Source organism: Scatophagus argus, chromosome 8 (genome assembly GCF_020382885.2).
Source record: "Scatophagus argus isolate fScaArg1 chromosome 8, fScaArg1.pri, whole genome shotgun sequence".
Classification (NCBI taxonomy): domain Eukaryota; kingdom Metazoa; phylum Chordata; class Actinopteri; family Scatophagidae; genus Scatophagus; species Scatophagus argus.
In genome coordinates, this window is record NC_058500.1 from 9,937,313 (window position 1) to 9,965,217 (window position 27,905).

Here is a 27,905-nt window from a genome sequence, read left to right on the forward strand (position 1 = left end):
AAGGGCAGCATGGAAACCAGTCCTGGCACTGATGGAGACCCCTCTTAAGCTATTAAAGACAGTATTACATAATTACACCTAAAGAATAACAACATTTCACATGACAGCTCCTTTCCATCTATCACATTATGGTGTGCCCATATTTGACAAGTCAAAATTCCAACCGTGAAAGTCTTATCACTTTCAAGTAATTACACCAATTGTAACAGTGAGCAAGACTGCACTCAAAAAGTGATACAGATCACACAAATTTAGTCAACAAACTTTTATTAATTAGTTGAGGGATACTAATGCACAGGTAATACAACAAGTCTGGGAGAAAAAAAAAATTGTAACAGTTCAGTCTCAAAGGAGGTATTGATAACCTCCCATGTTAGGTTCTATACAGCTTAATTTCAGATATGGAAATCTTTAATACATCATTAGTCTCATTTCACCTGTTACCTATATATCATAACCAGTTATGAGCTACAACATAATTTCTTAAATCTCTCAACAGTTTCATCACAATGGCCCCAACAACAGAGGCAGATGCCATTTCCTGCTTTTGAAGCAGGTAGCATACAAAATGAACCGCTGTTGTCCAAATAAAAGGGTAAAATTGTCAGGCTGCCTAAGGGGATTTCTAAGGATTAACCTCGGTTTTGGAAATAACATTGCTGACAAAGGGAAGACACTTGAGCCTGCTGTTTCCCCCGGTACAAAAGTCACACCACACACAGTCAGGGTAACTAGAAAGCTCCAACAACACTCCTATTTTTCAAGCCTATTTCATGGTATAATAAGTGCACTAAATACAGAAACAAACATACATACATATGCCTTGTTGTCCCATATTGAATAGGTAATAATAAAGGACTCTCTCATTGTGTTTGTCGTCGTGTACTGAAAAAGCTCAATTTATGTGCATCATCAAAATGGATAAAATAACAGTGTATGCCGACACATGGGCCTACAATGTTGTCTGTGGTCTATAAATTTTTTCAACTTTTTTCTTTCTTTTTTTTTTTGTTTTTTTTGTTAGATTTCATAATATGTAAAAAGCAATTTTCAAAGCAAACAAAAAAAGTAGGGGAGTGAAAAAAAGCCATACATTTTGAGAAGACACATCAATATCAAAATATCAGCAAGCCAACAAAACCAGCTAAACATGGTGTATTGCTGTACTCTCTAAACATGTTGCAGTTAGCTCACACTGCGGGATAGATATGTGTTTTCCACATCATAGGAAGACAGATAGTAAAGGGTGTGATAAAATATAAAATACCCACTGTTAAAAGCAGTGCCTAACTATCATATTGCAACACCAAAGCTCGTCAGGTAAACACAGTCAATGTGACGTTATTGATGAAACGAGTAACAAGCAGCTGATGAACTGATTCTGTGCCACAGCGTAACGCCCAACTAAAAGTCTTACCATTTCTGATATCCAGTCATTACAAAGGTGCTAACTGTTTTTTTTTTTTTTTTTTTTACACACACACACACACACACACACGCATACAAGGTCCGGACAACTCGTATCGAAAAGGTCCTTGGACCGATCAGTGCTTGTCTAACTTATCCTCTCCGTCAGTTTAACCTGGATAGAAGATAAAGGTCCATCCCACTAGCAGAGATGGACACATGCATAATCATCCCCACCTGAATAAACTCCATCAGTTGATTAATGATGGAGGAATTCAGATCAGATCCATGCTTTACAATAAAAAACAAAAGCTCACGGTGTGGGGATGACACCACCTGGGGCACATCAATTCCAAATTCGATGTTTCTTGAAAATGTTCTGCTGACATCAGTGCTTGATTTAAAAGATGACATTTGACATTTGTTGGTGCAATATTCATAGGACTTGGCAGGATGGACTTACTGATGTATCAGGTCCTTAAGGTAGAGTGGCAAGTAAAGCACCCTTATTTTCTCACCAGAATATCCTCACGTCACAACTTTATCCAAAGCTATCAGATTGTTATCTATGAAATACACACGAGAGAATATAAAAGAGATAATCTGTCTTGTTTTTAAGCAAGCCAGTCATTGTTTTTATAGACATAGACTGCAAATATAAATCAGATATTTACCGAGTTTTCATTTGCTCAAATTCTTATACGACTGTGGATTCAAGTATCTACTTTTAACACGTTGAAGTGAAAATATTCTCTGATTGCACACATTTTAAATTTGAAAAGTACTTTAATAATATTGGATTATATATAGATATATCTTTTAAAATCTTAAGCTAAACTAATATTAGAGCAGCCTTAAAAGTCAACAGGACCATTTATGGCTTTATGTTGAGTCATAATTATAGGCTCATGTTGGATTGCAGATATTATCTAAAAAGAGTTAATCATGCTGCTCATTACCCACGGAAAGACAAATTTAGTTTTTCTCTAGTTTCATTGTTTTTTGTTTTTTTTTTTCATCAGAGTAAAATAGTCCCACTCCTGTTGCCTGACAGACACTAGGTTAGGTTGAATACCCCTGGAGTGCAAAAATACAAGAGTGGAGCAAGAAGGGTTAAGGGGTTAAAGTGCAAGGCAATAACTTTGAGCATCCAGGAATTAATTCATATACATCAATATATGTGAATCTTCATTTGCAATGTTTCTGCTTAATAAAAGATTATTTTCCTCAACCTCTCTATAAAAGATAGTATTTTTATTCTCTCCTCAGCTCTTTGATTCAAGCTAAAGCAGTAGCCAAAATATGGCCTCCTTTAAAATGGTCACATCATTTGATTGTGCTGCAATGGTGCAACAAGCTTCACACAAAATTCATCCTTCTGTCCAACATTTAGCTTCACCAGACCTATTTAGACAGAATGCTTCAAGTTTTTTTTTTTTGTTTTGTTTAAAATCAATTAAACAATGCCATATCAAGTGTTATCATAACTAACTTATACATCACAGATGAAAACAATCACCTTTTCTCGGGTTTCTGCTTATTAACTTCAGTGTAAAAGAAGTGTGGAGATAAACTTTTGACTCTTAATTGTGGTTGTCAAAGCAGACACCTTTCATCCTCATGTGACTGAGATAAAATAAAAACAAATGTCACTGAACTGTAGGAAAAACAGGGTGGAACAAGGTTGTTGACTGACCAACATTTTAGCTTATATGACATTTGCTTACTTGAAACATGAAAAGTAAAAAAACAAACAAACAAAAAAACGATTAAAGCAAAAAACAGAAAGAAATTAAAAATCAGTTTCAAACTAACATTGCACTACAGCACACACGGCAAAAAATTCTGACTGCTCATGATCCAACTGGACGTGTCAGGCTCGAAAATGACAGATGGCATCATTGCTTTGAGTATATAGGTAAATAGATATAGATATTGTTTATGTACACAGTACAGTATATCTGTGGAAAAAAATGTGAAAACACTATCTATCATTAAATGACTTCACCATGCTAATAGAATATCCTTTTTCAAACCTCTCAAACACAACATAAATTTTGTATAGAGAATTACTCTGCTTTTGTTTGGACTACAACCTCTGTTTAGAAAATTCTATCCACGCAGAAGTCAGGATTTTATCTTGGATTATTACTGACAACCCTGCTGTGAGTACAGAAACTGAAATGTGTGCCTTAAAAAGGAGACAAAAGTGGAATGGAGAAATGAAACAGTACTGTTACATGAGTATTGTTCATAACAGTAGACACATTAAATCTAGGATTTCAAAACCAAGATTTGAAGTCTGTACTTCCTAATGGTTGATTTATCTTTCTTCTCAGTGCCAAGTCCTTGTGTTGAGTTAGAAAGGTCTTTTAGCTTCCCGGCATAACATTTACAGTACGCATCCTCTGTGGCTCCTGGGTCGACAAAAACAGAGCTACTCTGACAGTGACAGCCTCTTGGGTTTGCTTCGTCTAGCGGCGGAGGACGTGGGCTGTCTGTTTTGGCCTGAATAAGCACTGTCTGTTGGGTCGGGGGGCAGGGTTGGGGACTGTGTTGGGCCAGAGGAAGGGCTCACGGCAGGAGCTGAGCTTTGAGTAGTGGTAGATGCTTCAGTTTTTGTTTGGAGAGGCGCAATCACAGGTGGGCGCTCTTTGGGCTTGCGGCCCCTCTTCTTACCAGTGGTGGCCCCGTTCCTCACCTCAGCTTTGATCCCGTTGTTCTCCAGGACTTTACTCTTGCTACTGGGGACCACTTGACTGGCAGCTGCACGAAACCAGTTCTAAGGCATTGAAACACATTCTTAGCAAAGAAAGAACAACAGCATATATATTACATTATTACAACTTTTCTGCTGTAATTAGTAGCGCAAACAACCCCGTTTGAATACAGTAATATAGATCCCCATAGATAGTATTTATTTGAGAGGTTAACCTTGTGGGACCATGCGATTAGAATGTGGGAAAAAGACTTTACTTTTTGCGACTAGTTAACCACCAGCTTGCACAACAGCTTGTTTCCCCACATGTTAACGACTCACTTTCACAGGGTCAATATATCATCTTTTGCAACCCAGCAGGTTTTTACTGTACATTAAGAGAAATGGAAATGCTGCGTATGAGAGTGTAATTTAAGTAAAACTTAACTTTTAATGTGGACGTTTGTGAGGTTTTACGCTGAGACTGACCCACCTGCGAGTGTGTCTTGCTAATATGGTACTTCACACCACTTTCTGAGCTAAACTCCTTCTGACAGATCAGACAAGTGTACTTCCCCAGTTCTCCATCACCCTGCAACACACACACACACAATCACAGCGTGTATGTTATGCAGCTCAAACAATAGCAGCGCAGACATTACTATTAACACCACAGCACATCACCTGGTACACACCAGATTGCAGCATGCAGGTAACACCAGAAATTAGAAATTAATATTTGAATTCATTGTCTCATACCCTTTAGGTTGTATTGATATCACGTGTTTTCAATTTCATGATGTTTTCATATCAGGTTAGCAAAGTCTGGAACATCTTTTATGACTACTTTTTTCTACTGATTATAACTATTTTTTTTTATAAGATACACATATTACAATTCTTGTATTTCCTTAATTTCTTACAGGACTTTATTTTTAGCTAAAGCTCACTTAACTTAATTTTCTGTGAAATCTGTTTTTACTGCTGTGCTGTACTGTACTGTATTTTCTCTTTCAGCGATAATAGCAGGTTACAGAGGAAAAAAGAACAGGCAAAGGACTGATTACACAACAACAGAAGTTATGATGAGACCAATCCTGACATGTCTGGTTTACCAAATCCAGGTTGAAAATTTGGATTTGTCCACAGAGACAAATGTAATCAAGGTTAGTGGTTTTGCTGTAGGTGAGGGTTTGTACCTGGCTGCAGTTGGCGAGGTGGGCCTTTAGTCCTGACACACTGGAATAAACAGCTTCACAGTTCTGAGACAAAATAGAAATAAACACTCAGTCCATATTCCTGTGAAGTCAACAGTACTCAATATTAACAGAAATCCCTGAACCATTGATTTGTTTCATTCAGATATGAAAAGTAATTTTCTATAAATGGCGACACATTAAACAGGTCAACGTTCTTTACTTCATTGGTGCAGCAGATGAAGCCCTTCTCCTTGACTTGATTCTTCCAGGACTCTAATAGCTCTGGGCTGAAGTTGGGCAGCCCGGGACGGGTGTAGTTTAACTATACAAAAGAGAAGGTTTAAATTATTAGTCGTGGTAGACAGAGACTGCAGGGGGACATATTTATCTGCTGATGCCACTTTTTCCTGGTGACTTTGTGGAACCTTTCACTGTAAGTGTTAGCTTTAATGCTTGTCAGCGTGTGATCCTCTTTGTGTTTCTGTAAGTGTGTGTTCATCCGTAAGTTTTCACGGTGGAGGCGTCTACTACAGGTACACACGTGTATTTGTGCCTGTATGTGAGGTGAACACGTGAATGTGTGTTCATGTCTACATGACCTCTACAGATGTGGATCGTGTGTGCTTGCATCTACTCTCTGTCCTCACCCTCTTGCTATCAGGCACCAGGTCATCCTTGATGCGCCGCTTTGTGCCCCAGTCCTTGGCCAGCTCATCCTCTGCTATCTCCTGCAAGTGGAACACTGCCACCTGAGCCGACCGGCGCCTCACTCTGCCACTGGGGGTCCGTTCAAAGTCATCCCCCTGGCTCTCGTTCTGTGCTGCTTTTTCCTTGTCTCGCTCCCTCTCCTTTTCCTTTTCCCTGCCCTCATCCACGGCATCTCTTTCCTTCTCCTTAGTTTGGCCGGATGCTGCTTTCTCCTTCTGCCAGTCTTTCTTCACAGGCTGGCTTTGCTCCTTCTTGCCTACTGACGGAAATTCCTCAGAGACCACCTGGAGGAGCAGTATGACACTTCTATGAGTGGAAAATGTGGGTAAAATTTGCTTCTTATTATAGTAAAATCTGGCAAAAGTGCTCTAAACAGAGGAAAACAGAAAAGAGCCTCTAACAGCTTATGCCTCTCAAGATGATCTTACCCTTTCTTTGCCCGTGTTGTTGTTGGTGTCAGTGATATTATCTTTGTTGTTGCTGTTGATGGTGGCTGTCACAGTAGTGATAGTTGAGGAATGTTCGGTACGTGCATGGTAGTCTCTGCCAGCCTTGGACTGGTAGGTTTTTCCACAGTGCTGGCACAGAAACACAGGCTTCACATCGTCAGAGAACTCTCCTCCACAACGTTTCTGGTGGTACTGGTAGCCCATCAGACTGGAAAAGTGGGCTGAACAGCCCTGTATATGTGTGTATTTGCAGACATAATGTTTGTGTGATTGTGTGAAGCCAGTGACAGAAATGAGACAGAATGAAAACACACATTAAGCAGGAAATTGAGTAAGTGGAACGAAGTGTACGTTTAATGGAACGATATTACAGCAATTGGTCAATATTTTGCAGCTACTGCTATAAAGACAGAGGAAACAGGAGGAAACTGCTAATTTTTCAGCATGAGGACAGGTCACAGTACATAGTCTATTTATTGCAAGTCTTTCTCTTCCTCTCTCTGCCTTTTGCACTCTAGTGTGAGTAATGAGAAGCAGAGTGTTGATGTGGTTTTGGGCAACATGTCAAGAACAAGGCAAAAAGGAAAAGGGAGGGAGAGAGGTAAAGGAGGCAGACACAAAAAGAGAAGCCTGAGGGAAAGGGAGAAACAAAAATCGAAACTGGCAGATGTGGAGAGAGGAAAATGTGACATGAAAGACAGGAAAGTCGGACAAATGGAAATGAAGGACATGAGAAAGAGTATTAAAGAATAAGAGAAAAGAAAAGAGAAAGGGACACAGGAAGAAAGCTGGAGTGCATACCTCACTAGGACACTTGATTCGTCCCATCTGTTTGAGCACTAAGCGCAGCCTTTCTCTCTCCTTGTGCGTGTCGCCCGTCTGGCCTTCGCTCCCCGAGGGCTGAGGGGGAACAAACACAATGTCGCATAAGTGTGTGTCCCACCACGACACCTCCCTTTCCCTCCTGACTTAAAAAAAATGGCTATGAAAATGTGTTTTCCATCTTGGATGTTCACACTGTGCCAGGATCATTAAATGGTTTCATGGTGAGGCTGTTACTCAAGGCATGTTTATGACAACTGTCAAACTCATGTTTTCACTCGAGTCTGGGCTGGTGCCAAACCCCAGCCGAGACCAGAACAACAGATGGCGGGGCTGCCAGGGAGGAGAAGGAACTGAAGAGCAGGGGGACTGGAGAGAGGCCGAACTTCATGTCTTTTCTCATGTGTTAGCACACAGAAAGAACTGAGATGACTGAGACAAAAACTTAGTTTTCTGTACAAGGAAGGAGGAGAAGAGAAACTGCCAGGGTGCTTCACTACTTCAGGTAAATCATGCTCAAGCCTGCAGACAAGATGACAGACAGGTAGACTATGACAGACGGGAGGAGGGGCATGAAACAACATCAGCATGTATTCCTGATGCCTCTATCAGAGACAGAAAGAGAGCAAAAGAGCAAGCACAGGCAAAAGAGCGTGCTAATACAGGTGGCAGGATCACAGTAGCAACAACACTACCAACAAGGTCAAACTCAGAGTGTGACCCCGGTTCCTCTGACGCCCTCTGTGTTTTCCTCCCACACTGCTGGGACTGTGTCACGTGACCACACCGACAACACATAAATAAATAAAATAAATAAATAAATAAATCTAACTCCACAGCTCTGCTCACAAGAGGTACAAACTGCTTCACATAGAAAGTGATCGAAAAATTCAATACGAATTGCAACACAACCAGCAACATCATCAGAGATGAAACTAAGAAAATGAGTAGCAGAAAAATGAGTACATGAACTCATTTTCTATACTTTTTTGAAGACACTGTATATGATTGTACTACTGCATCTCGGTGTATGTATAGAAATAACATATCGATTAATATGTAGTAAGTCAGCCAAGCCTGTCAACACCTGCTGTGTACTGTGGCCACAAGACACATCTATACTAAAAGAAACTCTTCTATCCGATCAAAGAAAAATCTGTCTCCTCCACACATCTGAATAACACTGCAATAACAATAAATACACACACTTATACCTGAATACATATAAAATGTCCTCGATGCCCTACTTGCTTGAAAATACGAACACATATATCACAATTAACAAATAAAGTCTGTTACATCACGGATGCTTGGTGCTCAAAAGCAGTCACAGTGGATTTCCCAGATGTCAAACTTTTAACGTGCAGATGTCGACCACTTTATAATCACCATCTTCTTGTTGCAATTACGTTCTCAGAGACGCAAATTTAAAAAATGCACTACAGAATTATTATTACTGGGTATACCGGTATATGTGTATATTTATATAAATAACTCTATATATTCCTTTATTTTATTGTTTTTATCCTGTTCTATTATTAATATAATTACTGTATATGTTCTATACATGCGGCATGAAGGGGACTTAATGATCTTAATGGACTGTATGACTGTAACGCCCTCCCAGTCTGACCGACGACTCAAAGCGTTTTACAATGCAAGCAAGCATTCATCCATTCGGCATGTAGACTGCAGGGGCTGGTGATTGAACCACCAGCCTTCTGGTACGTGGACGACTGCTTTACACACTGAGCCACAGCTTCCCCAAACTAAACTAAACTACAAGCTTTCATTTCATTGTACAAGGACAAATAGATTAGCTTGTTAATGGTAGAAAAGTACACTCTTTAGGTGCTGCAGGTTTATCAAAGGATTCTGAGTAAGGTGCTCCTCCATCTCATCTTTGATCTTTAAAATTAATGGTAGATAGAAAAAGAGGAGTATTGATTAACATAGTAATGATGTTTTAATTATCTAACCTCAAAAAACAGGTGTTGCAGGAAACTTAAGTAGTTTGTAGAGGAAAAATACCTGGCGAATACCTGGTGAGCATCCTTAAACAGACACACGCACAGTTGCTGTGTTCTGCTCTGCTGGATTGGAATAGCGCCAATAAGGTCAGAGCACAACAGGACCAAAGACAACAAGACTGAAGACAAATGGAGGTATCAAATAGTTTAACTTGGCCGACATTGATGGCACAGCCATATATCATCACTAATAAACTGACAAGAATACCCACCCAAAGTCCCTCACACAGATATACACAATATGATATGCATATCATATTGGAAGGGTGCTCGCACAAAAAAGCACACAAACAGGTTTGATGCAGATACATTCATTAATCTTTCATGATACTTTCTGAAACAGGCAGTGCTGAATTATTCAGCAAACTTCATAGCAGTACCATTGCTCTAATGCACGAGTGTCATGATAATATCTTAATGAAGCTCTCTCTGCTGTCAGAGTTAAGACAGGTGCAGAAAGACATGTGAGAACTTCAAGGACAAGAATACCAATTGCTGGTTCAAATGTAAGATTGATTACAAACACCACCATCAAATTTTTAGAAAAGGGGATAGCAGCTGACAAAGAATATGCAACAGATAAAATGAAGCATATGTATGGTAAACATATGCATTTTCTTTTACTCTCATATCTGCATACCTATATGGGTGGATACCTACATGCAGAACAACCCTCACCAAACCGAGTGTAAACTGACACTAGCAGTAGCGTATGGTGGATGTCCATACATAGAGTAACAAGAGCAAGTCTGGCCTCCTCCTGAATGAGCAGTGCTTTGACATGGTGTCCTGTAACTAACTACTCTGGTCAGTGGGTCAGTGTGACAGTGATGAAACATAAGCTCTCAGGGTTGCCATAGCATCCTCATCTGGACTACTGACTGTTGGCTAATGGGGGCAAAGCCTGACCAAAAAGAATGTCACAGGGAACTGTAATGAAAAGCAAAAGTTAGGAATTTCAAGTGCGTAAGCGTGCATATGTGTGATCTACCTTGGTGGTGTGTTCAGCCATGGTGTGGTAGTTGAGTCCGGCCTTGGATCTGAACTGTTTGTGGCACTGCTGGCACTTCAGGGCATCCTGGAGCTGCAAGGATTGAAGGCCAAACAGAGGATCAAATGACATGTCTATAAAAGGAAACTAACAAGTAACCCACTTTTGCTGGCTATACCCTTTATTGTACCTATCAATATAGCAACCTTTCATCTGTAACCCAATAGAGTTCATTATTAGAGGGTAATTCTGGTGAACGTGAAGGACAGAAGACATCAAGCAACTTTGGGAACCAGAAAAACCAATTTAACACATAGTGTTCCTTTTCATAGATTTCTCTTCTTGTCTCAGTATTGATTTGGAGACAGAGGTGCTCTGACGGTGAGTGACCCAGTGGTAATGTGGTGATTCTGTCATTGCTTAAAGGCAGACTGTCACTTTAATCGAGTCACACGGGCCACTGGGCCAAAGATCCATTAAAATGGCTGTAGGAACACATCTCTCTGGGGGCCTAGAGGCTACAGCACTGATCCGCCTAGTTTGTTCTCAGCAAAAAGCTCAATATACAGTAATGTCGTTGAAATTAACTTCTTCCAAGCTTCACCCCATGCTGTTCATTACTGTTGACCGCAATTGAGTGCAATGCAAATCCACTACAGTTGTGTACAATGTCCATCTTCTTTGCTCATTTCAACTGATGTTAGCTTTCATTTTAGCACAGATGACTAAAAGATATTACTGTACAGAGATACTGCCTGATGTTGTTTCTGCAGCCTTCCAATCAATGTCATTACTGTAAAGATTCCCTAGACTCTGCACAATGGGGTCCTCAGAGAGAGGTATCTAATAACGTTGCAGTGAAAGTTATCATCCACTGTGGAAATTACAGCTCTGAGATGACAGAGCTTCATTTACAGGGAAAAAATGTTTGATAATATTTGTGGCCAACAAAAGTCTTGTCAATATGTAAACTAGTATCACGTGATTGACATGGTTTTAACAGTAAGACTCATTTGTCACGAAATGGTATTGACTAGTTTGAGTTGTGGTTTCACAGCAAGCTCTGTGCGGCGTTGTGACGCTGCATCCACCCTGCTGCTAGTCTGACGTACAGCTGTATCGCCCACTGACCTTCTGGCAAATCTCCATGTGTTTCTTGAGGCCGTGAATTGTTTTCCTGGTGACGATGGAGCAGGTGGGACACACCACTTCACCTCGTTCTGAGATCGCTCGCTGCCATTGGGTGTCGGGGACAGCACCTTAGAAACATGTGGAAGCAGTGTCCCCCTGTCAGTTAACCAATCAAACATTACCTGTATTTTGTACTTAATGGGTTAAAAATCCCATTTGCATTTGTTTGTAGCATTCTTGTTTACTTGTCCTACAGTTTACTTTTATGCTTGTGTTATGCTTAACTGATCGGCAGAAAAGGGATTTACAACAATTTGGTTGAAAAAATTGGTACCGATACTGCACATTCGGCATTGCACCGCCTTCTCTTTGTATGTATCTTGTAAACATCTTTTATTATTACTCTTAAATTATCCTGAAACAAATCTAAGTGCTCACCAGAGCTGCTGGTGGCTGGGTCTTTCTTTGACGACTGACTCGAAGAACCAGTACGTCTCTGTGGCTCCTCATTGAACCCACTCCCCTCTGGTCTCTTTACACGGCCCGCTTTCAGTTTCTCCTCCACCTTAGTCATTCCTTCAACACACACACACACACACACAGAGTCATGGTAGCAATGCATACTCTCATTACAGGTATTAAAGGGAAAGCAGAGAGGGACAGATGCAGAATAATGCTGAAGAAATATGTTAAAAAAGGAATATTGGTACTGGATGCAAAAAAAAAAATGTTCAAAAGAAAGAAAGAAAAATGAGAAACGGAGGTTGTTTTGAGTCATACTTGAATAAGTGACAGACTGGAAGAGAGCAAGAGAGAGTCCTGCAATCTGTGGATGAACTGTTTGATAACAGCCCTGTGTATGCTATATGACTCACTGAACATTTTCAGCGTATGAATGAGACAGAAAGAGAGAGGGGCTGGAAAAGCTGTGTGTGATGTGTGCTTGGTTTGTGAGTCACTGATTCACTTAGCTGAATATGAAATGCCTCGACAGTTGCCACATTAGCACAGTTAAAAGGCCAGTACCATTGATCAGCAGCAGCTGAGAGTGTTCACGGTCACTAACATAGTCAGTCACAGAATGTAGTGAAGTTCTTTTGAACGGGCCCACAATCCTCCTACCTATCTTCAAGCAGTGGTACATATGTCAACCCATGGTTTCCATTATTCAGTGAATCATCACAGGGATTCTGTGGCCTGCTCTATTGTCAGTAATCAATGATGAATCAGCCAGCATAATAGCAATAATCTCTTCTTCACAACTTCATTTGTTCAGTTATTAATATCACATTCATGGGATATCACTCCATACAAGCATTTGATTGTTCAGCTATCTCATGTTTACCAGAAAACATTCTTTGCTCTTCACAACACGCCGAAGACAACTTTTTCTTCCTATTTACCTTTCAATCCAAACGTCCCAGATATAGAAGGTTGCTCTCCAGTGAATTTTTTAGGCGTTTTCTGCTTCCGTCCTGGCTCAAGAGAAAAACACAGAGCAAGGAACGGTCAAACACACACCGCGCAAGCATCTAACGAAAATATGTGGACCAAGATATCCTGTGATCTTACTGTGCCTCATCCGCTCTGGGTCCTCGTCGGGGAAAGGAGGGGGAAGGCTGCCCCCTTCACTCTCACTGCCACCTGCATCAGACGACGTGCTATGGGACTGCGACTGCTGGGACTGGTGCTGGACTGGCTGCGACTGGTGTGTCTGCTGTGAAGGCTGGCTGTTGCTGTGCTGTTTCCTCTCACTCTTCTGGTGGGCCAGCTCCCCGTTCTGAGAGGGTGTGGACACCTCATGGGTCTTTTTCACTTTGAAGAACACTGGAGACGGAGGACTGTTCTCCATGGGCCTGAATTCACAGACCGAGGGGTGACAATTTTGGGCAGTCAGCATTATGATGTTACTAACACCATCATGTGGCTCAGTATGGGTGGGAATTTGAGCTCTAAATCCCAGTCACCTTTTCTTGGTGTTGAACTTGACAGGAGTCTTTTGAAGCTTATGGTGCTCATCTTTGGGCTCCATACTAACCCTGTCTGGGTGGTTCCACAGCTTGTGCTTCTGCAGACGCACCTTTGTGGCAAACACTGCCTCACAGTAGGGACAGCTGTGACTCAGCTTCTCGGCTACAGTGGCCTGACACAAATACACACATGACGAGAGGGGATTTAGACCGAGCTCCCTCCCTACGCCGAATAAAATGACAGTGGGCAGCTGTTATTGGGAGCCTTCAGTTGGCTAATCACAGGTTCTTGATACAGCCCAATAGCTCAGGCAATAACCACAGCAAACTGAGAGAATTAAAATTCTGCGGAAGCTGAAAACTCTGATTTAACTTTACAGATCATTTATCACAGACTGATGTGGCCCCTCCTTTGACGCATTTCTCCAATACCTTCATTGTGATCCACTGTTCAAGTCTACTCTGAAGCATAAGTTAGAAATAGCCGCCTAGCAGGAAAGAACAGAGGTTAGTGACTCACCCCCTGGCAGCGTTGATAGTGGTACTTGACGCCATAGATGCTGGGAAACTCTAACCAGCAGCCTGAACATGGACACTTAACCCTTGAGCGGCGCTTAAACTCTTCCTTCCATTGTACTATCATATGGGCCTGCTCAGGGGTGAGGAAGAGAGAGTTCAATACAAGAAAGGATTATCGCTAGACTGTTCTGTATATTGTGCATATTCATGGGGAGCTGCCTACACTGTGGAGGGAAAAAAATGAAGCCTACTTCAAACACCCACTCAGTTCAAAGAGAGATACTCACAGGGATGCTTCTCAGTTCCTGCACTTCTGCTTTAGGACGACCTTTCCTCTTCCCCCCTGCTGGCTCATCACACACTGGACCTGGTAAAACAAGAGAGGAGACCATTTCTCAGTTAGCACAGTACCGCCAGTGCGTCACAATGACGGAACAGAACATTTTAATTACAAGGGCTAACATTACAATCTTGAAAATCTTCGGAGCCTGCACTGTTCTTGACCTGAAGCATGACAAGTCTGCCTTTGACTTCTAGATGCATTATCAATATTTCACAAAGCTCCACATATCTTCAACTTTTTGCCTTTTCGAACTCCAAATTCCACACCAAATATGGAGCACATGTGATGAAAACAAATATATCCAGCTAGTGAAAGGTGTTCAGGTGTTAGATGTGATTGACAGACAAAAAGAAGAGAGTGGACATGTATTATTCATGTTATGGAGACGTAAATCTTCTGACTCTCCTTCCTTTTTAGGAATTAAACCCAAGTCCTCATTCCCTAAATCATTCAATTTCAGATTGAAGACTTGGTTTGAGGTCAGATTTGGTTAGAAAGCTTAAAGTTAGACAAGTAGCTGTGTAACTTTATGGTTAGTAAGTCTCTAGGAAAGGAATGTATGTCAATTTAATATCCTGTGAAGGGACAGAAACATGACTGTGTGTGTGTGAGAGAGAGAGGGAAAGGGCAGTGAAGGCCTTCTATTGAGCCAAACAGATCAGCTATAAATTGCATGCGCCTGTGCGAACTTCTGACACAGCACACAGCAGACCGACTGCCTCAGCTCTCTCTCTCTCTCTCCCTCCCTCTCTCTCTCTCTCTCCCTCCCTCTCTCTCTCTCTCTCTGCACTTGATCGCTCCCTCCCTCCGACTCTCATACTGACGCTTGCCTCTTTTCTCACCCCGCGTGTACTCTTTCTCACTTCCTTCCTTTTCGCTCCGCACACACTTCCCCATCTTTCTCCACGCTAACTTCAGGCAGTGCAGTGGCTCATTAATGCTCTCTTCTATACTACAATTAGACCTCTGCACTATCAGTGCTGCACTCTATTTCCTCTATACAGTGCTACTTGAGCAAAAGAGGGAAGACGGGGAGAGTGGAGGATGAGTTTATGCAGAAGAAGAGGAGGAAAGGGGAGGGGGTGACCAAGAGAGGAGAGCAGAGGATGCTGAGGGAGGGAGAGAATTGCAGAGGCAGATGACTTCTTCCTCTGACCAAGCAGAATACTGAATGACAGTGCTGCAGGTTGGAGCTGAGGCGGTACTCTTTAGAATGATATATCTTTACATGTGCTCTCAACTCCTCTGCACTGATCTGGTAAGACCGGATAGCAGCAAAAACAGGCAAGGAGGAGATAGAACCTATTCAGTAATATCAGATCCTAGAAAATGTCAAAGGGAAACTACTTGAAGTAGAGATAATAGTCTTTTGTCATCAAGTGTAATCTAGCAGTGGACCTGCACAGACTCTCTTTTTAATCTGAATGTGATATTATGGCTGCTGACTGCTTTCTTCTCCTGCAAATTACTGACAAGCAAGGACAGGATGCGCACATGCCTAATGCAGCCCATTTGTGGCGGGTCCCAAACTGGATCAGAGCACTCTGTGTGCCTTCCAGGATTATGGAAATTGTTGGAAGATTTTTCATCAAATAAATGAATTGACTTCCTGCCATCATTGCTCATACAAAAACAGGCCACGTAGGATAGCCTTCAAAAAAAACAAAATAAAAAAAAAAAACACATCTCTCTGTCTAACCTGCCCTGACCTCTCCTTCTTATTTTTCTTTATGTTTTCTTATACAGTATCAACTTTCCATTTTTACCTCATTTGTCTTCGTCCTGTTTCTCAGTATCACTCACAGACACAAACACAGGCTGGCGGATTATATGTAATCTTTTACTTCAGACTCGCAATAATAAGGTAGAAAGAAAAATACAGCCAGGTTGAGTAAGATGGAATGAGAAGCAGCACAACACTGCTGGCTCTGTTTGGAAATAGTTCATGACACAAGGTGTAAACACATGCACGAAAGCGCACACTGATACACACATACAAGTACACAAAACCATTACCGACGTGTGTGAGTATGATGTGTGTGCATAGATATGAGTGTATTAATATTCTCCAGGCGACAGACCATTTCTCTATTAGCTGTCTGGGTAGCAGCTGGAGAGGTGATGCAGTCGGCGGTGCAACTCTTGTGCTGAGAAGGAAATTGAGCATGCATTCTAATTCCTGTCTTAGAAAATAAAGGTCTTGTAAAAGAAAGGCATAATTAATGAATTCTGCTCTTGGGAAAGATATGTTCTTGTTGCTATGGGAATAAGATTCACTCGTCTTAGTTACCTCTATCAGAGGCCTCTTTGCAGCAAGCAGAACAATTAGGATCTCGTGTAAAAGGCTACACTGCAAATAGGATTGTGCACACACAAGCCAAAGCAGCGCAGGTGCAGGTGTAAACATACTATAAAAATGAAAAAAACAACAGCATATTTGTCTTTCCTGGGGTGAAATATGCAAATGCAAATGTGTTCGCTGTCTTTTACTTTGCTGCGCTTGCTTTGAGCATGAGTAGCACAGTCTGGCACTCAGATATTCTAGCAATCACAACCATTGTCTTGGTATGAAACAAAGCAGGCCCATTGTGTCAAAGCTAAACACTCGGTTCTCAGGCACAGGCCATGGGGATAAAACAGCTGTTTAAGTAATGTCAGAGTATGACTTAGTCCCAGCTGTCTGCAACTGTTGCGCCACACTGGTTTAGTTCTGACAGAAGAGAAGAGAAGACAAGAGGAGAGAGGAGAAGAGAAGAGTCCAGACCCAGGAGTGCAGGCAGCTGTCTAATGATCTCAAATAACCTCTGAGTTCTCCTAGCTACGCCTGCAACTGCTCCCCCTGAGTGCAAGGGTGCACACATTACCCACAAACACACACACACACACAGGCGCACACACAGAACAGTCATTTGTTTTCCCTGACAAACACTCACACAGGAGCCTTTGTCTGTGTCTGCACAGTAGGATCTGAACATACTGTAGAAAGACAACACACAGAAATACAAACGCCAGTCACCACTGAAACAATTGCATGGACAGAAAACTCAGTATCACTACTTCCTCAATCTCAACAGACAATGGATGCAGACGTTGATACACCTGGATATTCTGCAGGGTGAACACACTGACAGCGTGTAACCATGTCCTCCGTATGTAAGCTATCCTGGGTTAATCCAACCATGGGATCTTACTGTCATCTCTGTGTATTTTCACTTTTACTTCTTCACAACTTTCCTCTCTCTCTCTCTCTCTCTCACTCTCACTTTCTCTATTCACGGCATGTTAGCACGTTGCCACACACACCTCCTACTACTTCCTATTTTCCTACATGCTATTTTTCATCCTGTACTCTAATTTTCTCCATTCTCTCCCTCTTTCTGTGCACACACACACACACACACACAGAGTGCAAATCTTCCATCATATACGCACCTCTCTTTGGAGACGTCCCCATACTTCCCTCCCAGTCAGGCCTGATTCCAGACGGTGAGTAAGAAGAAGAGGAGAGGTGGAGCAGCACCAGAACAGTCTTGCTACCCAGACACTGACTAACTGAAAGAAAACCAAACTCTCAGTGAGCCTGACTCTCACTCTCTGTCTTTGTTTTTTTCCTTTCTCTCTTGCTCCCTCTCCCTCTTCCTGCCCTCCCTCTCTTTCTCTCTATTTCTGAATAACTGTGTATCTATAATCTCGTACATAGATGCACTTGCTGATACACACAAACACAAACATGTTTAAACTAATTCCTTATCATATTTGTATTTTTCATGAAAACACAACAAAATGCCAAATAGCTCTTTTGCCATCTCATTATCTCTGATAGTAAATGTTACAAAAGGCTAGGTATACATGGCTTTGTTTTATAGGGTTAGCAAATACTGAACCAACCAACCAACACCATAATCTAGTTCTGCGATTTAGACAGTGAAGATATTATCTATTTCACACCTATTTCTATTTCACCTACTGGTGATATAAGGATGGAGCAGAAACAGACCAATCGGGTCTCTATATGTGAAAACAAAAACCTTAAAATCAACCTTGAACTTTGATAAGAAGCCACAGCAAGTTGACAGAGGACCGCCACAACATGACTGTGTCACAATTAGCCAGTTTACACTCAGTTAACAGTCTAAAACTATTACAGGGGCTTTATTTAAAACATTTGCTTGCTTGCCGACAGGATATGGCAAAAGTCAGGTATGGCCAATGTCTTGTTCACTGCTCACCCCAAACTACAATGGCCGGATACCACTGTCCTCTTGATCAGTCTTGTGTCTTGTGTCTATAACGGAAGAGCAGGTCAAAATCAACAGGTGCAGCCAGCTGCAGATGAAGACATTGCAACGAGACTCGTGTCCATCAATGATCACAAATAATTAAATGTAACACTGAGATTTCTAAGACTAGATTGCACCCAACAGACTGAGCAAATTTTGAAGCTACACTTTCATAAGCAATGATGGGGAGCTCAGTCTTCTTATCTTTGTTTAGCTCTAAAAAGTTGTTGGCCATCTAGTCCTTAATGGCAGTTGAACAGTGTTGTTAGTGGTACTGAAATCAAAGAATGTTATTTATGAATGTCTACCTTTTGGTTACTGATATTCTTTTCAAAGTAATATACACAGCAGATATGTTAGCTCAAGAAGACAAAAAAACTGGCCTGGAAAGTACCAAGTCAAGCCATATCAAATATCATACATTTTTTCTTGGGGTTTTACAGTCTTTAGACTAGGTATTCAATATCCTTGATCTTTAGACCCATCATTCTGATAAGGAAAACTCCCCAAAAATCCATTCAGCAAAGCTCAGGAAGAGTAACAGAGGTGGGGTACCTGTTTCAGGACAGGACAGACAAGGAACATCAAGTGTACAAAAGAGTCCAAAATAGAAATGTTCATTCATTCATGTTCTATACCGCTTATCCGTCAAGGTCACGGGGGAGGGGGGGGGCTATCCCAGCTGACTACAGGCGAGGGACAGGGTACACCCTGGACTCACTCACCAGTCAATCGCAGGGCACCAAAATAGAAACATTACACAAAATTATAGATACACTGTAGACATGTTTCAAGAATAATACCAGCATGCCTTGTTGTAACATTCTATTTTTTAAAATACTGTCACAAGACATAATTTATTGGTTTTCAGCTGATTTCAAGATCTGGACAACTCTATGACTTAGTGATAAACAGGCACAGAGAAGGAGATCTTCTTACTAAATAAATGGTAGCTGGTGCTCAGTCTAAGATAAGCTGACTTTAGTGTCTGAACTACTGTAAAGGGAACCACTTTGTGTAGAGGCCAGTCCAGTGATCACACAGATCTGTGGTAGACTGTCACTTTAGTAGCGCCACTAAACCACACTTCTAACAGCCAAATCCAAGAAAAGAGTTTGAGTTTGAGACTCCTGCTATATAATGGGGTGATTCAGTACCCTGACAGCCTCTTCAGACCTGCATTGATTTTACAGCCTTCCACATCAGCTCCATGCTTCATATTATTGGAAACCTAATCTATTGTCTGATGCCCATTTGGCCCATGGCCAGACCTGTGTTTAGTGACATCCAATCACAACAGCTTTAGATATCTGGCCACATATGTGGCCCTCTGGTTATTTTTTTACTAAATGAATCCCTCCTCATAATGATTAACACTACTTAATCAATATAAAATACCTAATTTTTTCAACTATATTTAAGCAAAACACTGCAACATGAGAACAGTCCATAACACAAACAACAATAACACCAGAAATGGACATTCACCCTCAGCACTTGTGCCTGTGTGACAATGGAGATGATACCAAGTCAAGGCTACGTGAAGATCCTGGCTGACCAATCACACCCAGCATAAAATATTTTTCAAATATAAGACTGATTGGACAGAAAATAAGATAAGATAATATAATATAAGATAAGAAGAGACTTTATTCATCCCCAAGGGGAAATTTGGTAAAATAAGAAGTATTATAGCAGAAGACGTAGCATAGCAATGGGAAATGTGCCATTTATGCACTGAGGCATGTTGTGGTATACTCACAGTGCATATACCAGCAGTCACGAAAAAGGCACCTGTTTATGCAACAGCGCATAGAGTATATGCAAGCCAGACAGACAATGCCTGCCCAGACCATTTGCAGTGGCCTCCTTATGGACAATGACTCACCAACTCAATTTCTCTCCGCTCCCATTTTCCTCTACTCCTTTTCATCTGCCATCTTCAAGCCTGCCAAATAAAGGTGTGACAAAGGACTCTCTGTTTCATCTCAAAACAAACATTTTCCGATCTATAGCTCTTTATCAATTTAATTTTTTGGTAGTCAAAGACTCAAAGCATCATCATGTGAGAGCTACAATATATAAGAAAAATGAGACATAAGGAGAGTAAGGATGGGTGGTGGAAATAGTGGCTGGGATTAGGGTGAAGTGAGTGCAGGGAGGTAAGGAAGGGTGGAGGGGGAAGTGAGGCTGGACCCCCGGTGATTCACTGCTGCAGGTAATACTGGCTAATAAGCGAGGCAAGGAACCGATCAGAAGTTTGAGGGAGGATGAAACAGAAAGGAGCGACAGTTATGTATGGAGAACGGGACAACAAACAAGTGTGAGAAAGCAAAAGAAAGAGAGACTGCCGCTGAGGCAAATATGCAGGGTCAGCAGATGGCATCTGTGAGCCTGAAATAACGGTCCTGCAGTCACAGTAGTGAACTGTCATTTGAGAACACACACAGCCGTGTGCACAGACATGCACACACACACACACACATGCATGTAAACACAGACAAAAACAGCACACACTGGCACTTTTAACATTTATACATAGCCACAATAATATAGACATATCCAGACCTTACACGCACTGACAAAAGCAGCAACACACAGCATGCCCAAAGGAAAGGTTGTGTCCTGGTATCAGGTATGCTGCTGCTGTACCATTGTCCATCAAAGATGCAGGAAGGTGACACACACAGACAGACACACACACACTCGTCTAAACTCATTTATGCTCGCATTAATGTTTGCAAAGAGGGATTGCCTAAAGCATTTGGCAGAACAGCTTTAGTTCTGTACAAATACTTTCACTGTTGGTTGTTTAACAACTGAGACCACTGGAGGAGAAAAAGTGACAAAACTAAAGCTCTAATAAGATGTTAATATGAAAAAATGTGAGAGCAATGGGGAAAAAAAGAGAGGCAAAGAGAGAGCGAACAAGTCACCCTCAAGGACCACATCCTTCCCTGCAAGTTGTCTGGTGTGGCAAGGTGACAACTCAACCACGCCACTCTAGGAAAGCACACAAAGCCAATGTGCAGTCTTTGTTTCCATGTATAAAAGCATAGAGGGATTTCAGAAAACCACAAGTGAAAAAAAAAAGCCCAAATAGACAGGGTTTCTTCATCATTACATCATGCAAAGTTTCTAACAAGGAGGCGTGATAGTAACTTTGCATGGACATGGAACAAAAAATGAAATACAACCAACTAAGAAGGCGGCAGATAATATATTACCTGGTTACATAAGGAACATACTATGCACAGACTGAGGCATAGACTGAGCACTGAGAGAAAATAAAAACTCCATGGGGGAACCTTAGATATTGATGCCTTTGTTTGCCCAAACCAAGGTTCACAGACCCCCCCGGGAGAGCCAAGCTAGCACCAGGCTCATTATGATTAGCCCTGTAACATTTCTCGTCATCATTAGCAAAAGAGAGCTCAGGCCAGTCGCTGATGAGTAATAAGCTGAGGAGGCCACATTTGAGAAGAGGCCTTGTTGTTTGAAAAGTTGGCGAGTTGGCGATTTGTTGGAGGAACTGCAGAAACTCCAATCACAGCCAATGAATAACTTAGTGCTTCAGTCTCTATCTGAGTGAATCATGACACTCACCACTTATGGTGCTGTGGTTACAGAATACTAATGCTACTGTAACAAAGTGCCTTTTTGAAATGAAAATGTAAGATTCCTCATGCGTTGAAACACAAGCAATCATTTCATTTACTTAGTTTAGGTTTCTTTTTAACCTCAACATGTAAATGCACGTATACAAACAGATAAGTGAACACGTAAATCTTTTATATCAATTATACACTTTGACTGTGCTATAATGACATACTTGTGGTTATTGTGGTTTGTTTAAATGTTTTGTCTTGCCTGTGTTTCTGAATGGCCTGATCAGGCCTATGTGTCCTTTAGGGGTCAGTCTGAGCTGTTCAGTGATCTCCTGCTAGTTGGTTGTTAGTGTGATGGACTCAGGATTACTGTCAGAAGTATATTTGTTACTTGTTTTACTTTTTGTAACCATTTTGGAAAAAACACAAAACAAAACAAACAAACAAAAAAAAACTACCTGTGTCTCTTTGGTCTAGCAGCTCGGTCCATGACACACTAGGTTCTGCATGTTTTCTTGCAGCCTTGTGTGGCCCCTTAAGGTTACTGGCTGTTCAAAGATAATCTTCAGACATCATTATAAAAAATAAAAGCCTACTGGCAATGCTACCAACTGAGTCTCTCCAAATCTAGGGAAACCCCTGGAAATGTTCCAGAAAAGAGCAACTTTCCAGCCAAACGGAACAATTTTTCAACTACAGCATGGTGGAATGTAGATTTTTATCTTGTGCAATCAAATTGTGCTGGAAGATGTCCTTAGAACAGACTTAACCAAAACAGTTTCCTAAGCACCAGCTTGCAGCATTCAAAACACTCATATAATTACTGTACTGATATTTTTGAGAAGTTTTACTTTAATGAGACTCAAAGCAGATCAACTGAGGAAAACGAAAACAAAATAGGCAAGCAGAAGCAGTCTAGTCTAAAGTTACCAGAAAAAGTCCCGTGAAGACCTGGAGGACCAAGGCAACACCACCAGTGATAGCATCATCAGAACACACACAGAGACTAATTACACATCATTGGTGGTGCTCATTAGTGAACCTAAGCCAAGCATGTCTCTCTGTATTCCAGACTTCAATCTCAAGTCACTACCGGCTTTGCACTGATTGATTTATAAACACATCTTGTTTACTGACTAATAGTGTAAAAAAAAAACATCTATAAAACATAAAACTCTGCAAGGCTGCAGAGAAAACACTGTCAATCAAATGCACGGTTCTGCTACAATAAATTCTTAAAGAGGAAGAAAAAAAAAAGCACATGAGCTGGCAGCCTGTAAACAATGAGGTGCTGGAGATCAGACTGTTAGCCTGTGCTATGCATCCAACTATCTGCACATCTGGCAGATAAAGCTATTACATTAAAACAATTTTATTGTGGCTACACCACTTTGTGAGAATAAACTCTGCTTTTCCTGCATTCTCAGTTCTGTCTTGCAAAATAAACTTTACTTCACTGTCCATGGCAAGCACACACACACACACGCACACACACGGCCACATGCACGCACAGACACAACCACGAAAATCCAGTCTACAGGGCTGAATATTAACATGGAAAGAAAACAAACTGAAGCACCTAGTCTAGTGTGGGTGCTGTGTGTGTCTGGGAATGAGAAGCTATTTTGTAGCAACCAAAACAACTGGGTCATATTAAAACAGACCCAGTTTTCCAAGTCTGCCTGACTCTATTAACAAAGTCATGATGATCTGCTGGTTATTGGATTGAAACATAATTCCCCAGTCCGGCTCTCTCTCCTTCCAAAATCTTCCATCTAGATCCAGATGGCTTGGGGTTTCGCTCATGTCAATGCTTGGCACTACTTGTTTGTTTGGTTTTCTCACTGTAAGGCAGTCAGAGGAAAAATGTTGTAGTTTCCAGGCCCTTCTGTGGTGAAAGGGGTAGAATTACATTGAGGCCGGGGGACCACTGATTCTTAGTAAAATATGATCCATTCAAAAAAGCAGCATGAACAGTCATATGTATGGTACATTGATCAATGCTGAAATTCTGAACGACTAGCATGGAATTACAAACGTCCAGCCAATGTAAAGTCAATAGGATACAGAGACAAATGTGCAAAATGCAATTATACTGATCACATATGTGTAAATATGTCATACCATATGCAAACATATTCTTTACACTGCACCACAACATGGAATTTAACCTGGAAACAACACAAACGGAAGCTCTCCTCCTCCCACACCTGTGAGGAAACCCCCCAGATGTCTAAAGTCACAAACTGTCGCCATTTAATGAAACGCAGCGGCTCATCACTCACTGTGTTTGTTGTTTTCAGGGTCTGGTGTGGCACGCTCCTGGGGATGTCCATGCTTGGGGGTCCGGCCCCTTGTCAGCCCTGACGAGGACAGCTTCCCAAACCTGGGGCCGCTTGGGCTCTCCATGCCTGCAGAAGTAGTTGAGGGGGTACAAGCACACAGGTAGAGATATAGACAGCTGGAGGTGATATCAGGACGCTCTGTGAATCTCATTTATCCTGTTCCACTGCTTGTCAAAACATTATTATTAGTAATGTCCACTGCATCAATAGCTTGTGATGATACCGTCTCCTCATTCTATAATGCGCTTTCTTCATATTGGCCATCTGTGCTATTGGACTGAAGGTTATCTGAGTGGAGGCACACACATCATCTGTGGTGGTAATGAGGGTGTGACCTTCCATGTTTCATTTCAAAATCAATATTCTCTCTTACACACTAACTCCATGCTCTGCCCATTAAACAAAAGGTGAGTCAAAGAGAAAGACAGGGGACATAAAGCTCCTGTCCTGAGCAGCCCTGCCGTCTTTCTTTATTACGAAAAACAAGGGATGTATCTCTTCATCAGGTCACGTGGTCCGCAGCAAACTTTTTCTTGTTTTAAGCGAGTCCATCAGTCCGTTATAAAAGTCATGCCACCATCACCCACAGTAGGCCTATTCCTCAGTTTTGAGTGCCAGGTGTCGAACCCTCAGTACTGATCAGCATGGGGTCGTCTAACGGATGGAGGCTGACAATCACTAATCATGCTAAGTGGGACTGATTAAGATCCAACATGTTTTCTTTTAGTACACATTCATGTCACTCTGCTAATGAACTACAACAGCACACAAAGGGTCACCCAGTGGGGGGTCACACAGTGTCTGTTTACAGGCCATGCTATTCACTTTACATTCAGTGTTGATGGCACATATATCACAGTGATAGTATGCTCACGCTGTGTTATGTGTTCTTCATAAATGTGACTTTAAAAGGCACCGTGAGCTTGCTGCAAGTTGCAAGTTGCAGAAATACTGCACACACACCTCGACACTAGACACCTTCCTGTTCCTGTACGATGTGTGAAGACAACTTCAGACAAGCATTTAACAAATTAAAATAAACAGATGTGGTGAGACAGATAAAAGACAGAGAGACAGACTGCTAAATAATGACTGGTGAAATGTTTTAAAAGGATTTCCTTTAAAAAAAAAGTGTGTTTGATTATGAGTTTCAACAGACCTAGATACTTTTTGTACACAATGCATTTTTTGCTTCTGGTTATAAACTGGGCTTCCCAGTAATATTTTTAGGATATAACGTTTAGTGCTGCTCTGGCATTTGCACAGTTTTTAAAATAACACTGCATCTGGTTGTTTTCACATGAGATCAACTCCACAAGTAAACGGCAACCCCCCTACATTACCATACATTTAGCTAGACACAACAAAACCTGGTGACACCCACTCACATCTTCACACACAATCTGCTGACGATCCAACCTGGAAATAAGCATTTTAGCTCCGCACGTGGCACACCGCCATGCTGGACGTGTGCGTCAACCACAACAAGGTTACTGGGTTGCTTCTTTCTGTGCTTAACAAAACGAGCGCTACGCTTTCTTACCCCTGACTCGGCCACACCTACCTGAACTGTCGGGCAGTCACCCCGCACTAGGGGCCGGGTGGCCCCCGGGTCACCCACGTGAGGGAGGAGGGGGGAGGTCAGGAGACAGGCACCTAAGTGGGCGTTTTTCCACCAATGTTATGTTACATGGCAATCACACCTGCTGTGCGTCAAGGACCGGTCAGACAGGGGTTGGGGGGCCTGAAAAGAAGCGGACAGCCGTCGGCGTCGTCCTGTCCCCCCGCTCTGCAGACGACGACGGGGTGGAAGAAAAAAAAGAGCAGGGCACGAGAGGAGAAATCACAATTTCGTCTGTACATGAAAAGAAATCCTGGATACTTTCACCTTATTCCCAGTTTTCCAATTCCCTCGCCCCCCCCTCCTCCTTTCCTGCATTAATATGTATACCACGAGGCACTTCTTCAACCTGTCTTCTCGTTAAACACTCCAGAAATATTAGAAATAGCCAGGAAAGATAGGTAGGTCCCCGACTCCTTGAGGAAAAATATTAGAATACGGGATGGTTTATATAGGCAGTGAAGCAAAATGGCGACTTTATTACGAAGGAGGAGTAAAAAAAAAAAAAAAAAAAATCCTTGCGCTGACTGGAGCTAAAGGGAGGCAGAAAAATATGTTTTAGTGCAGTAATTTCGACGGCTCCGAGACAGTTGGTTGGAGTAAAAGAAAACGAAGCGAAGGAAAATCTGCAGAAACGCCAAATCTCGGTCGGTTTTGGTACACTCCTCGGCTCCTTACCTCGGGATTATTTCGGTTTTTTATACGGATATTATCTCGGCGGCCGTGTACAGTATTACAGTAATGTGTGTTAGGTCATGCGCGTATCCACTCCACCTTTGACAGTTGCAACTACAGTCTTGAAGCAACTTGCAAACTCTCGCGTTATTATTATCTTATATCGAGCAGATTAATAGTGGGGTTTCTGTCTAATAAACTAGCTGCAATACCGGCTCGTCCTGCTCCTCCGACGTAACGGCGCTCGGTCCTGACGAAAAAAAAAAAGGGTCAGGGCTTAAATTCCTTAAATCAACCTTCGCCAAGTATTTTTAATCTAGTTGCCGCTAAATGATCTCCCCCGTGCGTCCTTCAGCCCACAGCAGCTCTTCCAAATCAGACAGGGAAAATTATTATAGTCCATTCTGTGGTAGGCTATTCTTTGTTATTGTCTTTCTGTATAGGCCACTGCTTTAGTCAGTCACGGCAAGTAGCTGTCTCCAAAAACCACTGGAACTGCAAATATGCCCCAAATTTGTTAAAACCTACTGAGTTTAAAGTGAAAAGCTCCACCAGTTTCATGCTCATGGGAAAATGAATTTCTTCAGTATTACATATAAAACCAGGCTTTTGTAATATTCTGCTCTAGGCATACAATTCCAAAATTCAAGGTCAATATTTAGGCATAAGACATTAATCCTATTTATGTCAATAGCAGCTCAATAATACACACACCTACAGTTTGTATGATGTTGGATTTTCAAATGTTGTAGCTGCAAGTTGATTACAGACAATGTACACACTCCACCTCCACCTCCACATTTGAAATGAGCTGATCATAAATGTTGGACATTTTGTGTGAAGTCACATCACAGCTCATTAAGTGAATCGTTCATGGTAGGCACCATCACCACCACCTCACTGGGTTTCAGTAAAACAACAGAAGGTCTCTCTTAGTCTTTGATTGGTGCCAGTCACCATGACCTAATATTTCCTATTAGTTGAAATCATCCATGACCATGATGTAATGTACGTGTAAGAAATGTGTTCAGAATTGCCAGTGGAGGGCAGGAGAGTCTCATTTTTGGACCGACGGTATTGTGATGTACGTGTGATGCCAACAGTATCAG

General features: G+C 41.7%; 1 protein-coding gene across 7 annotated transcripts; it reads right to left on the reverse strand.

The window, feature by feature from the left end:
- Positions 1-250: 250 nt before the first annotated feature.
- znf512b (zinc finger protein 512B) lies at positions 251-26,985 on the reverse strand. 7 transcript variants are annotated; one of them, XM_046396338.1, is made up of 17 exons: positions 26,065-26,985; positions 24,441-24,566; positions 14,212-14,291; positions 13,926-14,054; positions 13,403-13,578; positions 13,008-13,291; positions 12,839-12,910; positions 11,874-12,011; positions 11,436-11,563; positions 10,305-10,397; positions 7,263-7,361; positions 6,441-6,692; positions 5,952-6,296; positions 5,525-5,626; positions 5,305-5,367; positions 4,599-4,697; positions 251-4,189 (listed from the first exon to the last, which is right to left on the reverse strand). In XM_046396338.1, the coding sequence occupies exons 2-17, from the start codon at positions 24,562-24,564 to the stop codon at positions 3,845-3,847; spliced, it is 2,529 nt and encodes an 842-aa protein (XP_046252294.1). In that variant the 5' UTR covers positions 24,565-24,566; positions 26,065-26,985; the 3' UTR covers positions 251-3,844. The 7 variants fall into 7 exon arrangements, with proteins under 7 accessions (XP_046252294.1, XP_046252295.1, XP_046252298.1 ...); XM_046396339.1 differs by having other exon boundaries at positions 25,889-26,985; XM_046396342.1 differs by lacking the exons at positions 24,441-24,566; positions 26,065-26,985 and adding exons at positions 17,700-17,819; positions 18,497-18,770.
- Positions 26,986-27,905: the final 920 nt, after the last annotated feature.